The sequence below is a fragment of the Pocillopora verrucosa genome, chromosome 1, assembly GCF_036669915.1.
Source record: "Pocillopora verrucosa isolate sample1 chromosome 1, ASM3666991v2, whole genome shotgun sequence".
NCBI lineage: Eukaryota > Metazoa > Cnidaria > Anthozoa > Scleractinia > Pocilloporidae > Pocillopora > Pocillopora verrucosa.
In genome coordinates this window covers 3,417,801-3,431,225 of record NC_089312.1, presented here as the reverse complement: position 1 = coordinate 3,431,225, position 13,425 = coordinate 3,417,801, and the positions used below count along the sequence as shown (strand labels likewise).

General features: G+C 36.7%; 1 protein-coding gene and 1 non-coding gene across 3 annotated transcripts in view; both read right to left on the bottom strand.

Moving 5' to 3' along the window:
* Window positions 1-4,632: 4,632 nt before the first annotated feature.
* LOC131783903 (uncharacterized) lies at window positions 4,633-10,806 on the bottom strand. The gene is made up of 6 exons (XR_010718609.1): window positions 10,716-10,806; window positions 9,009-9,469; window positions 8,011-8,120; window positions 7,550-7,627; window positions 6,612-6,721; window positions 4,633-5,945 (listed from the first exon to the last, which is right to left on the bottom strand). It is a non-coding gene; the product is annotated as an uncharacterized protein (transcript).
* A 1,082-nt stretch (window positions 10,807-11,888) lies between these two features.
* LOC131783924 (uncharacterized) overlaps window positions 11,889-13,425 on the bottom strand; it is a 9,646-nt gene continuing 8,109 nt past the window's right edge. For both annotated transcript variants that reach the window (XM_066171529.1, XM_066171533.1), the window contains one exon: window positions 11,889-12,920. In XM_066171529.1, the coding sequence (XP_066027626.1) occupies window positions 12,640-12,920 (281 nt within the window). In that variant the 3' untranslated portion in view covers window positions 11,889-12,639. The remainder of the gene's footprint in view (window positions 12,921-13,425) is intronic.

Below are 13,425 nucleotides of genomic sequence, written 5' to 3'. Positions count from 1 at the left end.
AAGGCCGCCAATTAAGAGTCCTTGGGTTAGATGTTGTACGAATTCCGCCGTACCCAAATCGCTGTAGGTTCACATTACTTGAGCTCAGGGTGGGTGACAGTTCGTGGGTATGCATTGTCATAGGGATGGATGAATTTTGAGATAAAAGCCCATTGATGAAACTATGAGGGTCTGGATGGAGGGGGGGGCAGGGGCGAAAATGTCACTTGTCAGTTAAAATTTTATCTATATGTCAGTTAAATTTTGGGCCATTTGTCAGTTGTCTGTTAGACTTGGGGCCATTTGTCAGTTGTCAGTTAACTATTATCTAAAGATCCTAAATGGCTTAAACCTCTCCAAGTGAGCGGCGTCGACCAAATCAGGATCGGAACGGACCAAGGATCGAACAAAAAAGTTTTGAAAAAGAAATCAATCAATTAAGATCAAAAATATAATATGTTAATTGTTATTAGAAATTTTGCGTGACAAGGTAAAATAAAGCATAATGAATGAAGGGGGAAATTTCTGAAGAAACTGTGGTGCTGCGTGATGGGAAGGTATAGAAAGGTAACTAGGTATTATTAACTGAGAGACTGTAAATTGGCTACCGCTGAGATTTTCAAAGCTGACGTTTCGAGTGTTAAATATCAAAGCGAATAACGGAGGAACATTTCGCTCTTTAGGAAGGGCTAACGCTAGAAACGTCAGCTTTGAAAATTTTAACGGTGACCAATTTACGCCATCAACTTAGTTGATAATACCAAAGTACCTCAAAATAGAGTTTGCGTGACATAATGGAGCGCAGGCCCCACTGGAAGTTTTTTTTGTTTGCCCCAAAACTTTATGTAGTCACTCACGGCTGAGGAGTGTTTTGTACTGCCGCCATGGACGAAGGCAAGCGAGAGGAACGTATCATTTCATCAGCCAGTTATTATATCGTCACACAGCGCGTAACGCTTTAATAAACTAGACGCATATTTGCGTTCACCCAGGCTTTCTGTTGGGAATAAACTTCGTTTTTTTCTGCTTGCATTTGCTTAAGTTTTTTAATGCAATTCTGGGTTTATCCTGTAACTGTTTTTTCTCTTGGTATGCCAGAGATGCAGGTTTCTCACATATGTATACAGAGCTGAAAACAGCATTTGTTATGTAGTGTGAAGACCCTTTTCTGGGGTGGGGTGGGGGGAGGTAGTGCCATATATAATTGGCTACTATTTCAATGCTTACTACTAGACACTATTTTCATTTTTTTTTAAGTATCAACTTGATTAAATTTTGTTTTGCGGGTTAAGGGTTGTAGCAGGGTAAGTCTTTTGCCAAACAGGCTGTCTTCTTATGTTTTCTTTTTCTTGGTTGACAAAAGTTTCAGGCAAAGATAGCTTTTCATTATGAACAGCACCAAGTGCTAGGGTGATGACACTTAACCAAAAGAAAACAAAAAGTCGCTACCAAAGTTTATTACCAGATGAACTATTAATGTTATGGGGTTGTTGGGATAGTTCTCATGAAAGTATGAAATATACTTTAGCATATTTTGTACTATTACCTCCCAATTTGTTTGTTTCCATTTGGAGTTACTGAGCTAGTATGCTTTAATTGCTATATTTTGGTTTATTGGTTAGAGTGGTTTCACCAAACCTGGTGAGTACTAATCAACTGTTACTGTTTAGAGTAATTTTCATTTTCCGTGAAAGAATAGGGTGATTAATAGTTAGTGGTGTACTGTGAATTTTTTGTATTCTTTTGTTCTTTATTGACTACTACAAACTAAATGGTCATTTCTTTATTTCATGAGCGATTGAATATCACTCTAATAGATGTAAAGAAAAAAAAAGTTCAAAAAGCATTGAGCATCTTAAAACATTAATGTAATTAATCAGCAGAACCCAGGCTTATTAAAATCACTCTAATCAAAACCAATATTTTCATTTGCCTTTGAATGAAAAATGACTAATTAGTTTGTAGCAGTTGATAATGAACAAAAAAATCAGAGTCTACTAACTACAGTAATTGCAAATTTTCATTTGCATATGAAAATTATCTAAATATTTTCATTCTGTATATATGCAGTGAGGAAAAAGGTATATTGTAAGATTAAAATAGTTTTAATATTTTTTTATATGACTTTATATCTACTGATTACGATGATAATATTTCAAGGGTATAGTAGTAGAAATTGTTGTCCAACAAGAACAATTAAATTTGTTTGTAAGGAATCAGTAGTTTGTCAAAGTTCAAATTATATTTGTGAATCATGTTCACATCTTATAAAAATTGACAACTGTAACAGAAACTTAACATGAAAGGAGAGTAGTCAAAGTGTACAATTCATCACTTAGACAAATGTGCGACAAACTAACAGATACTTGTTACTAAGAAAGTGTGTTTTTCGTACGTTAATTTTACATCATTGATAAATAGCAAAATGTTCTGTCAATGTATCTTCATCTAATGTTAAAACGTCTGGTCTATCAAACAACTTTGAGAGAATTTCTTCTCCCATTTTTAAGCTAAACTCCTCATCATCAGTATTTTGTATGGTCACCTAAAAGATTACAATAGGTTGCAACAGTAATACACCCTACTGTTAAAATGAAATTGGTGTAGCTTTCAGATATGAGCAACTCAAAGGCTCTTCGTAAAGACGCACAGTACTAATATCCCTCTATAGCAATTTCTTGGTGAACAGTACCAGAGTAGCTTTCACTGTATTCCAGATAATCAGTATCAAACACATTTAATGCTGTTGGTAATTCTGACTGCATTAAATATGCCTGTCTAGCTAATCGTAACAAACATGAAAAAAAGCTGATTTCCAATATTCATTATTTGAATAAGATCATTTGCAGAGCTGATCCCTTGTGTGCTATTGTAAATCAAAGAACACACTCATTGCAACACAACATTACTGTTTTGTTAAGGTTAACATATGTGGGAGGGCCAGGATTTTTTTCTATGTCTCTACTTAATTTATAGTTGCTGCAGCAATAATTTGCTACATAAGCCTCGCTCTTGCAAGAAAACATCAGTTTGTTACAAGAAAACAATGTTAAATATCGACTGGCACGATATTTTACCTTTCTTATACTTTGACGAATTCTTTCACGACAGTTAAACTTAAATATCCTCTTATTTAGTAGTTTTTTCGCACTAACATAACAGTACAGTGTAGATGACAAGGGAATACATGAGAGAATACATGCGTAGTCAAATTTTCTAACCTTTCTGCTCTTGTTCCTTAACCTTTTCAAACTTCGTATTGATATTCTGCTTGGTTCACGATCACGTCTACAAACACGATGAGATTTGCGTCTATTCTCTCGATTAACATTAGTTCAATTGATAAATAGAGAATAATACATGGACGCGCTTAGATATGGAATTTCTCTTCCAGTGTTTTAACTCGATAGCTCATGAGTGAGATGACGAGTTGAACACGAGAAGAGAAATTCTATATCTTCAAGCAACCATGTCCTATTTTGTTTATCATATAAACACAATAGCCCTCAACTGGGAAGAAAAGCCGACTTCATTAATAAATGAAAATAAACGGATGGACAATCCTCGAATAACAATCGCAGAGTGCGTTGGCGCCAACTCTTAAGATGGAAATATGCGTTGAATCATGATTACAAAAACAACAATGGTCGTAATTTTCAATTTACAAAATTCTTATTTATTCACTTTGTCCTTAACAACAGCAGAAGTCTTTCAGATAAACGGCAAAAATCGGCTGGTGTCCAATCTTCTAGTTGTCGATTTTCATTCTCAGCCGAGAGAAATGCTAACACCAAAGCCACCGAATACGCAACTTTCGGTTTTTCTTTTGGTATATTGGTTTTCTTCCCCTTCTAGACAAGTTTGAACCGGTGATACGGATTTTTTAGTGTTTCAGTCGCCATAATTCGAGAAAGCTCTGACAAACAACTTCTATTGAGAATCGTGAAGGCTTTGTCGTTCATTCATCAACCTGACCGAGTGGCGCCAAAGGCGTATGACGTGTAAGCAGCTGATTGGCTTTATCAACACACCTAATTAAAAATAAAAAAAAATTTTAAAAAAATTTTTTCAAGTGTGTTGATACGGCTTTTCTCAGGGCCGCAGTTTATGTGATAAAGCCTGTTTCTCGATGAAAGGTTCACTTATTAATGCTCGTTCATAAAGAGATCTCTCATAAGGTTCGTGGACCGACCCGTTCCGAAAACGCTCGACATCTTTTAGTGTGGGTCTACCTCAAACGATGTGTGCATATTTTGTATGCGTTTTGAGCGTATTATACACAGTCTCTGTGCTGATTTTGCTCCGCGAAAGCTTCTCTTCGTCCGCCATTAGACCATGCCGTGTGCTCATCAGTCAAAACGTCGCACATGCGTGAGAGTCAAAAGGTAGCGCATGCGTGATAAGGACTTGGCTGCGATTTGCGACCGAACGAAAAACAAACGAGGCCGGAATTTGAACTCAGGCGTTTCCTCTGGAAAGCCCGAGTAATAAATAGTTTGCTTTTTGTCGAAGTGTGAGCTTGGGATACCTGTGTTTCCACAAGCATTTTTTGATGCCATGATCAAAAACGGCCGCGGAAGATGCAGAGGGTCAAGGCCCAACGTCCAAGGTCAATTTTGTCTAGACCAGGCGTGATAAAGTAAGGTGCATAAACACGTTTTGGAACACCACACCTTGAACGTTCAAAGTGAATACACTCCATGTATTTCATAACCGGGTAAATATTCCATTACATTTCATACAGGAAAGCTGCTAAGCAAACACTTGTTAACTATAATACTACCATGGAAAATAACATTATTGTCATGCCCGATTTGTACTGAAACAAATTAAGGCTGTGATTACCAATGACGAACGACTGCATGTGTTGCGTTCCTCAATCATGAAAAACGCGGATCCAAAAACGCTAACTTAATCACTAGCCAAAATGCTCCAAACAAGCAGTTCTGTTTTTATTTTTAAAAACTATATATAGTGGCCTACATTAAAAAACTTAGACTGCTTAGTTTATCTGAAATACTCTACCTTATATATGAGTCTGTCCTCCAATACATCTAATCAAATGCGTGTGCAATATTCAGCTTTATTACACCCGTTTTGAAATCACTAGTGTTCTTTGTAATCTGATTGGCTCTAATTGGTACAATTTATTCACAAATTGCACCATTTTTTGCTTTAAATCGCATCTTTTCCCAGCCAATGAGCAGGTCACACCAAAAACAAAACTTTCCAAAACTCTTATTTTTCCCCCCAGAAAATGGATGAATTTAATTTCAAATCAGCTCAGTACTGCATCAATAAAATATAAGAACTGACCAAGTCCAGTTTTTGGGCGATTTTAAAATGGATGTAATAAAGTGGTAATTGAACCTCATGTCGTGCAATTTTGGTCTGAAATCATACTTTTGATTTCAAATTGAACTCACATTCGTTCGATTTTGAAATCATGCATATGATTGCAGCCAAAATTCCACTCCACTTATTTCAATTACCATTATTAACACACCAAAAATGTTTTAAAAAGGCTATCAATAAAAGGCCATAAATCAAGGTTAAAATAATCACTAGATTCTTAAAATTAATAGCCAACTGGAATTTCTTGGTAACCAGCAAAGTTATCTCTACTTTCCACCTAGTGGCCATCTGTTTTTAAACTAACTCCCAGGTTTTGGTATGAGTAATATCAAAGAGATATTATTATTCAAAACAATATTTTTCTGCTAAGTCTCTCCGCTGTACCAAATTGTGGACTAATGCATTATACAAAGTTTTATAGTCTGCATCTTCCCCATTTTTTGATTTCCACAGATGCAGTATTTGATATCCCTTCTCAGACAAAGACTTAAAATCGTGATCAATTATTACTTTGTCTGCTCTCATAATTTTAAGTTGACGTGCCAGTTCATCCCTTTTGTCAGCAATATATTTGCCAAGTGTTTGAAGGTCATCATCAGTTACTACTCCCTCTTGAATATAAAAACAAGTGGAGAGATAATTATTTTAAGATTACCAGCTTACTTGTTACTTACTGTGACTCAGTAAAAATTTTGAAATCATTCATTGCAAGTAATCTTTTTCAGAGGGGGGGGGGGGGAGAGAAGAGCAAAGGCTTTTTTCTGTCATGTTGAAGATTTTCTATCAGATGTTGTGGAAGCAGGGTGGCCAAGTGGTTAGTCTGGTGGTCCTGAGAACAAGCCCTTCAGCCTGCCACTCAATGGATTGTTCTTAATGGTTCCCTGAGTTCAACTCCTTGGCTGTTCTTTGTATATAGCTAACTGCTGCCTGCCTCCTGCCAGTTGGGGTTTTTACACCCTGTTTTTATTTACAATGTTTGGGACCAGATTGTTTGTATTTATTCTGAGGTGATCGAGCCCTGTTGGGGAAGACTGGTCAATTTCAAAAGCATACAAATACATATCCACATACTCATTACCCATATTATCAGGTATAATATGTTGAATAAAACTGATCAGAGTTGATTTACATTATGGCAGCTAGTGGGGGTATAACTGATTGTGAGTCAGTAACAATTTATCACAAAAAAAAATCTATTTTGGGAGAGAGATTTAAGGTTCTTCAAGTCTGTAAAGAAATTTTATCAACTGAAAATGTAACTTTCCTTTTGTCCTTACCCTTAAACTTCCTTGTCTTACTTGTGCTGGATACCCCAGAAGTTCCAGGTTCTCCAATAGGATCAATTTTAGGTTTTTTGCAGCTGAGCCACTTTCCTCCTCTTGCTTAACTTCAGTGGAGCCAGAAGCTAGTATGTGAGTAAGAGAGATGAAAAGGTTAGGGTAAAAATGTGATATTTTTTGTGCTTGCATTTCCTCCTGCTGACTGGTTTTTCTGAAGAATTTAGGTCTAAGAGATCTAGCCTGCAGAACAGGAATAATTTGTTGCGTTTTTCAGGCAAATGAAGATAAGTCATGCACAGGGTAGGAGTGCAAATAATAACTCCTTCCTTTGACTTCATGCCTGCCTCATGCTTGCCTCAATTCTACTGAAAAAGGCAAAAGAATTTACACCTGTTCTTCAGGCTAAGATATGGATCCTGGTATTGCAAGCTTAGACAATAAGTGGTTCATTTTGATCTAGTGAAATAAAATTTACCCAATAACTGCCATTAGTTAAAAACAGCAGGCTCTTCTAGTCAGTGGCAATGTATTTTCTCTAACACTCTTAAGTGGTGGCCTAAGTTATTTGTATTCTCCATTAGCATGATTACCATCAATATAATGATTTGTTAAAATGTTGATTTTTGTTTATTACTTTATAGTCCAAACTTATTATTTATATAATAGCTAACATCTTATAGTTCTTCACACAAACTATTACAATTAAAAGAGACATGCCTGTTTCAGGTTCATACAACCTTACTATAACTATATCCAGTTGATTCTGAGATAAATATGTTCAAATATTAACAGAGCTATTAAAATTAAGAAGGCCTTTAAGCACTATACTGTTCAAGAATGATTCTCTTTTGACAACTTATTTCACAATTACATTGACTTAAACCTTTTCTCTGTTTCCAGGAAACAAAAATTGGCAAATGAAAAGTCTCTGGTACCTTCTTTACGCTTTTGAGAGGGTGACTGAATGTCTTCTTTAGCTGGGTTGTCTGTCCCGTCTGGATTCTCTTTTACTTCTGTCAAAAGAAGAACCTTTCATAGTCAGAATTGCTTTTACAAATTTTATTTTTAAATATAAGTGACTCTTGCAGTGACATTAACACAGCCTCTTGCAATACTTGGTTTGGTAATTAAATGTCCATGCAAGATTAAAATTTGTTAAGTTTGAGAGGGAAAAGGTGGGAATGAGAGACCAATTTGTAGGTACATGACTGTATTCTAAACAATTCCAAGTTATGTGTTCACCTTTACAAAACAAAAATCCATGGTTATATACAGACTAGCAACTTAGTTTGTACTTTCTCTGAATTTGGAGGCTATTAGATCATGCAGTAGTGTATGTTTTTGAGATATTGTATTATATAAAGGTCTATAAACATTCACAGAGCATATGTCTCACCGGCTTCCTGATCACTCTCTTTTTCTTCTTTCCTTTCTCCATGGGACACAACTCTAGGATTGGAATATGCAAATGAAACTTTCTTGGTCTCTCGTATCACAGTTTCTTTGCTGAAAATGCAAAATTTCATTGTACTGTATGAAAACCATGTACTCAAAAAATATAGCTCTTATACCTATTAAGTATTTTTTTCTTTTTGCTAACACTGGAGGTCAATGCATTGTGATGATGGATAAATGTCAACACTAACAAATAAAATAAAACAACACAGCTAACAAGACCTCTTAAAGTATACTGAATCTTGCATGAGAATATGACATTTTAAACAAAAAAATCCACATAAATTGAACAATTAAACTTCCATTTTGATCCTGAGAAATTTGTATTTTTGCAAGAGATTAGTGGCTAGTCACATAACTTCTTGGATTTTCATTGAGAGCTTGAAACAAAAATTTGTTCTTAGCCAACAGTGGGAGCTTAAGCTGGTCACTATGTAATAGCAAAATTTTCTTCCAAAAGGTCTTGAGCATATCTAAAAGAATTGATAGAGAACTGTAATACATTTGAACTGCAAGGTAAAGACATCAATGCAAATAAAACAATCCTCACAGTGTCGTCAACAGAACAAAATATTAATCATGGGGTCCTCAAGAGTGATTTAATCTAGCATTTAACTTCTTCTTACAATATCACCCCTAAACCACACAATAAGGTTAGGAGAACAAAGGAAATGATCACCAACTAAAGAAGCTCTCGATTGTTAAACAAATTCCCCTTGTCTCCACTTTGGGAAATGTACAGAGAACAGTATGGAGAATATGCACATTGATTTCAGGGTGTACGAAATTAAGGTAAAAGGTTAAACTGGTATGAATAAAGAAGTTAATGTGACTGCCTGCTAAAATGATTGCCTGCTAAGGTATGAAGAGAAGGCCTAACCAATCACCTGACTAACAGACCAATACATGTCAGCTATCAAATAAAAATAACTCATTTACCTCATTTCGACTGCAGCCACATTGGGAGTTTCCTTTATGAGTTTTAATTCCAGTTTGGCATTGTAGCCAATTTCTCCTAACCCTCTCTCCAATGCATCTTTAACTTTTCCATCCTTAAAGTCTTCTTTAAACTTTAAAAATTTCTCCTGTGATCCAAAATCCAAGTCAACAATAATTGATCCAGGCTTGACTGTAGCTTCACCCCAACCTTTAAAAGCCCATTTTACTACATCTGTAACCAATTTTGGGTTCTCACGGAAAAAAGTTACTAAACTTTTTACCACATAAATTCCAGTCCCAGAGATGGCGGTCACCAATATTCTAGTTGTCCAAACATCATTAATCTCTATCTTATTCCCTCCAGCTGTCTCTACTCTCATGACAGAACCACTAGGGCTTGGTCTGGCACCATTACCTGCATCTCCTTCAGCTTCACTGGCCATATTTGAACAACACTTACCCTGCCAAACACAAATGTCAATTCAGATTAGATTTTAATGAGCATCACAGGCTACCCTATGGTCAGGGCTCATGTTACAAGGGTGCCTCTCGTTAGTCTGTGTAAGTGATTTTGGAAAAAAAATTTTTTTTCATTGCAGCTTCCAAATGAATATGATTTTACATAAAAGCACTCACTGCCCCTTCCTACCCCATTATCCTTTGTCAAATCAAGCAGTTGTTATAAGGACAGTGAAGAAATCAAGAATTTGTCTCTGTCTGTTAGATACCCACAATCTTGTATGATTCCACTGCAGTGGTAGATAAGTCATAGGTCTCTATGTGACTCCCACAAGAGCACACAAGCTAATTAAGAAACTTAAGAGCTGATGGGTTGTGGCTCCCTTTGGAGGGTGGCTAAAGGAACCTTTGGAAAACCGTAAGCCCGCCATTTTTGAATCTGAACTCGTTAGCCTTAGTGGTGAGCCCCAAATTGTCACTTTTCCTTTTGATCTGGGATTTTTACTTACAGCAGGGGTCCTCGTTCGAAAGGGAGAAACTTATTAGAGTTAAGATGTAAACGAGGAAATTTTGATGTATGATCGTTGTGGTTTAAAAAATGAAAAAATTGCAGTGTACATGCTGACACATCGTTAACACGAACGTGAAAAAGAGTACATCATCTCAACTATAACGCATTATTTTGTTGTCTTTAACAGTACTTAGCCATTATCTGAGTCTAGCGACGGTCTAATTGTTAGTTGTTGTTTGGGGTAAATGGTTTGTTCTCGGTCTCGCAATCCAAGCCAGTGGCCTCGGCGTCTGCCGAGTCTTGACTTCAGATCGATGTCTTTGTGCCTTAAATACCGTTATTAGAAGCATTTAAGCGTCAGACACAAGAAGCCTAAGCTGTTACTAGGGTGTAAATTAAATTTCACCCTCAGTTGTGTATCTAAGAAACAATTTCCAAAGGCGGAAGTGAAATTCCCAGCACTAAGGGGCTATCGTGCCGCATAAAGAGAATTGGGCGACAGATTTCAACATAAAAGGTTGAACTGAATTACTTTTAGCCTTTCTCTTGCCGATAAAAACTTTTCAAACCGAATTGTTGCTTTTTGTTATCTTAATTGTTGTCGAACAATTCGTCGAAGCGTGACTGGATTAATTCACACTTGTTCATTCCATTGACTAGCGCAATCAACAGAGTGAAGGTAGCAACTAAAAGACATGACTATCGTGGATACGTTACAAGGCTTGTAAACTACTTACCTCACTTAGAAGTAAAAAGTTTGCGTATTGGATGGCAAATCCAGCTCCACGAAAATACTTGATCTTTGGCGTCGCTAAGGCTGCGGAACAATCGCTTATTATTCTAAGCATATCGATCCCATGAGACACAGCGCCATCAATTAAAAAAAAAATAACAACGAAAAAGCGGCGGTAAATTTTTAGAACATATGCCCTAGGTATGAATGAACCCTCTCCATAGTGGTACCTGATCGAAACTGAGAATTGAAATGTTATCAAAGTACCCTGATAATCATTCCCATGAATTACATAAATTTAACCTGTGAAAACTACAGACAATTTGTGCGTTTGGGGGAAGTCCAGGATTTAGTGAGGGTTCGGATAGATGTTCGCCGAAGGTAGACCATCCTAGGAGGACAGTGGGGCATGCTCTCCCAGAAAATTTTAATTTTCAAGTCCTCAGAAAGGTGATTGCAGCATCTTAAGGGATAACGGTGGGTTTTTTCTTTTTCATGTCTTTGAAACAGTCTCTGTTTTTTAACATGTACCAAGAGCTCCTGCATGTACTACGCCAAAATATTTCACAATTCTCATTGAAATAAGTTCATTTGACCTGCGGGTGAAAATTAAGTTCAGCAGTGATCCTCGCGGATGTGCTGCTGTTAAAGCAATTGCTGAAAAAAGCCTCAAAGGAATAACGGCTTCGACGGAATTCGAACACATTCCTCCTTTCCTGTTTGCACTTGCACAACCGCTTACTTAAAGGGTTCACTTAAAATGAGATAGGCGATAGTTGTAGAAGGCACTGTAACCCTAAATCAGGTAACTACACTTATTTCTTTACAATAATTTCTTAATCAAAATGGTCTTTCTTCATTCAATCCGACAATGTCGTTTTTATAGGGAAGAGTGGACTATAGGCCGCGAGGGGCCTGGGCAGTAAAAAATACGTAGTTCCTCCATCCTCCAGACCGCGGCTTCGCAGCCGTAATTTTCATCAAACCTTGAAAAAAACAAAACAAAGAGAAAAGAAACCCTCTAGCCACGCAGGCTATCAAGGGGTCTACAGGTTCGGTATGAAAGGTTTCGAAAACCCACCTCAAGACAAAACCTTTGGACGCCCCTTCTACTCCGAATGCGCTCACACAATTATCAAGCAAGGCTTCACGCATTTCCCCATGAACGTACCAATGCAAAATATTCCTTCCACGGATAACCGCTTGGACCGAAAGATTGAAATCAGGTTGAAGGGAAAGACGGAGAGATTCTACTATACAGTCACAGACACAAAAGGACGCTCAAACGTGGGTTTTGTGAAACCACTGTGTTTTAAAATGAAGTGAACAAAGTTAAGATTACAAATACTATCGGTAAGTATGCTAAAGTGATATTTTGTGTAATAATAAAAAGATGATGTTTTGTACAACACAGCAGTTACAATGTTATTACGAAATGATGACTATCTAAAATTAATAATTTCTTCGAAACATTTTAAAACATAGATCTGTATAAATATTCATAAACTATTTTAGAGTGAAACCTTATGTAACGTTCACTTTTTAAAAAATACTATTGCTAGATAATACCTCTCTATAGCAGTCGCAAAAAACTTTTCCTGTTTTAGTGGACGTGTAAACCAAGCTATCAGGGTGTTGGAAAAAATTTGCCACTAAAAAATAGTACTACTTCATCGAACACAGCCCTGACACAAATAATTTTGTAGTTCCACGAGCATCTAAAAGTTATATTAAAGCAGCGATACACTTATTTCACAAGTCAGCTGATCACTTCCGGAAGTTAGAAATTATTTGACTCTGGGGTAATCTTCTGCTGAAAATTTTTTCTACAAAATAAGATACTCACAAAACTAAGATTAAATTAAGATAAAAATTAGTACATACAAAATATACAATCTGTTAGTAACGTTAGGGGCCCCTTTTTTCGTTTAATGTTTCTCATAGCAAAATTCCTCCGCTAAATCTCGCCGATTCACAAGCCCATGCAATAAGGCATGACCCAAAATCTCGTAAGTTGCGGCTGAACCGTTTACCTCCTTCCAATGCCTGAGCGTTTTATATCCCTTTTCGGAGAGATCCTCGTTTAATTTGTTCAGATCATCAAGCTTTGGATCTTGGATTTTCAAGCGGCGCCCAAGCTTTTTCCAAGCATCACCAAGCCCTGAGGCAAGACGTTCCAGTTCATAGTCACTGGGTGTACCTTGTTTGACTACAAAGACAAATTAATTGTTAATGAGAAGCATAAATAAAGAGCAATCATTAGCGGACTTAAGACAGAGAACCAAGTAAAACAATTTCAGATAATTTCTCAGTCGCCATTAAGTCATGACAAAAGCATACAGCACTATTTGTGGTCACGTCATAGGTTAAATATAAGTTCAATATCAAGTTGTAACGATCGTTATAAAGCTGTTGTTTTGGAAACACTCCAGTCTCAGGCAAAAATATAAGTGGAAAGAAAACAAAGTAAGGATACTGGCCAGTTAGTCGGTTTAAATTATAAAAAGCAATAGAGGACTTTTTTCGTGTTTACATAGCCTCGTCTAAACACGAGGGGATGGGCAGGAGCCAAGAAAGTTATGCAAACCCGAGACCCAGTCGAGGATTGCTTTTATAAAATATATTTCACATGACAAACGAAGGAAAATGTCATTTCCTTCATGACTGATATACATTTCCTTAATACACACACTGGACGATGGTATTTCCTACTT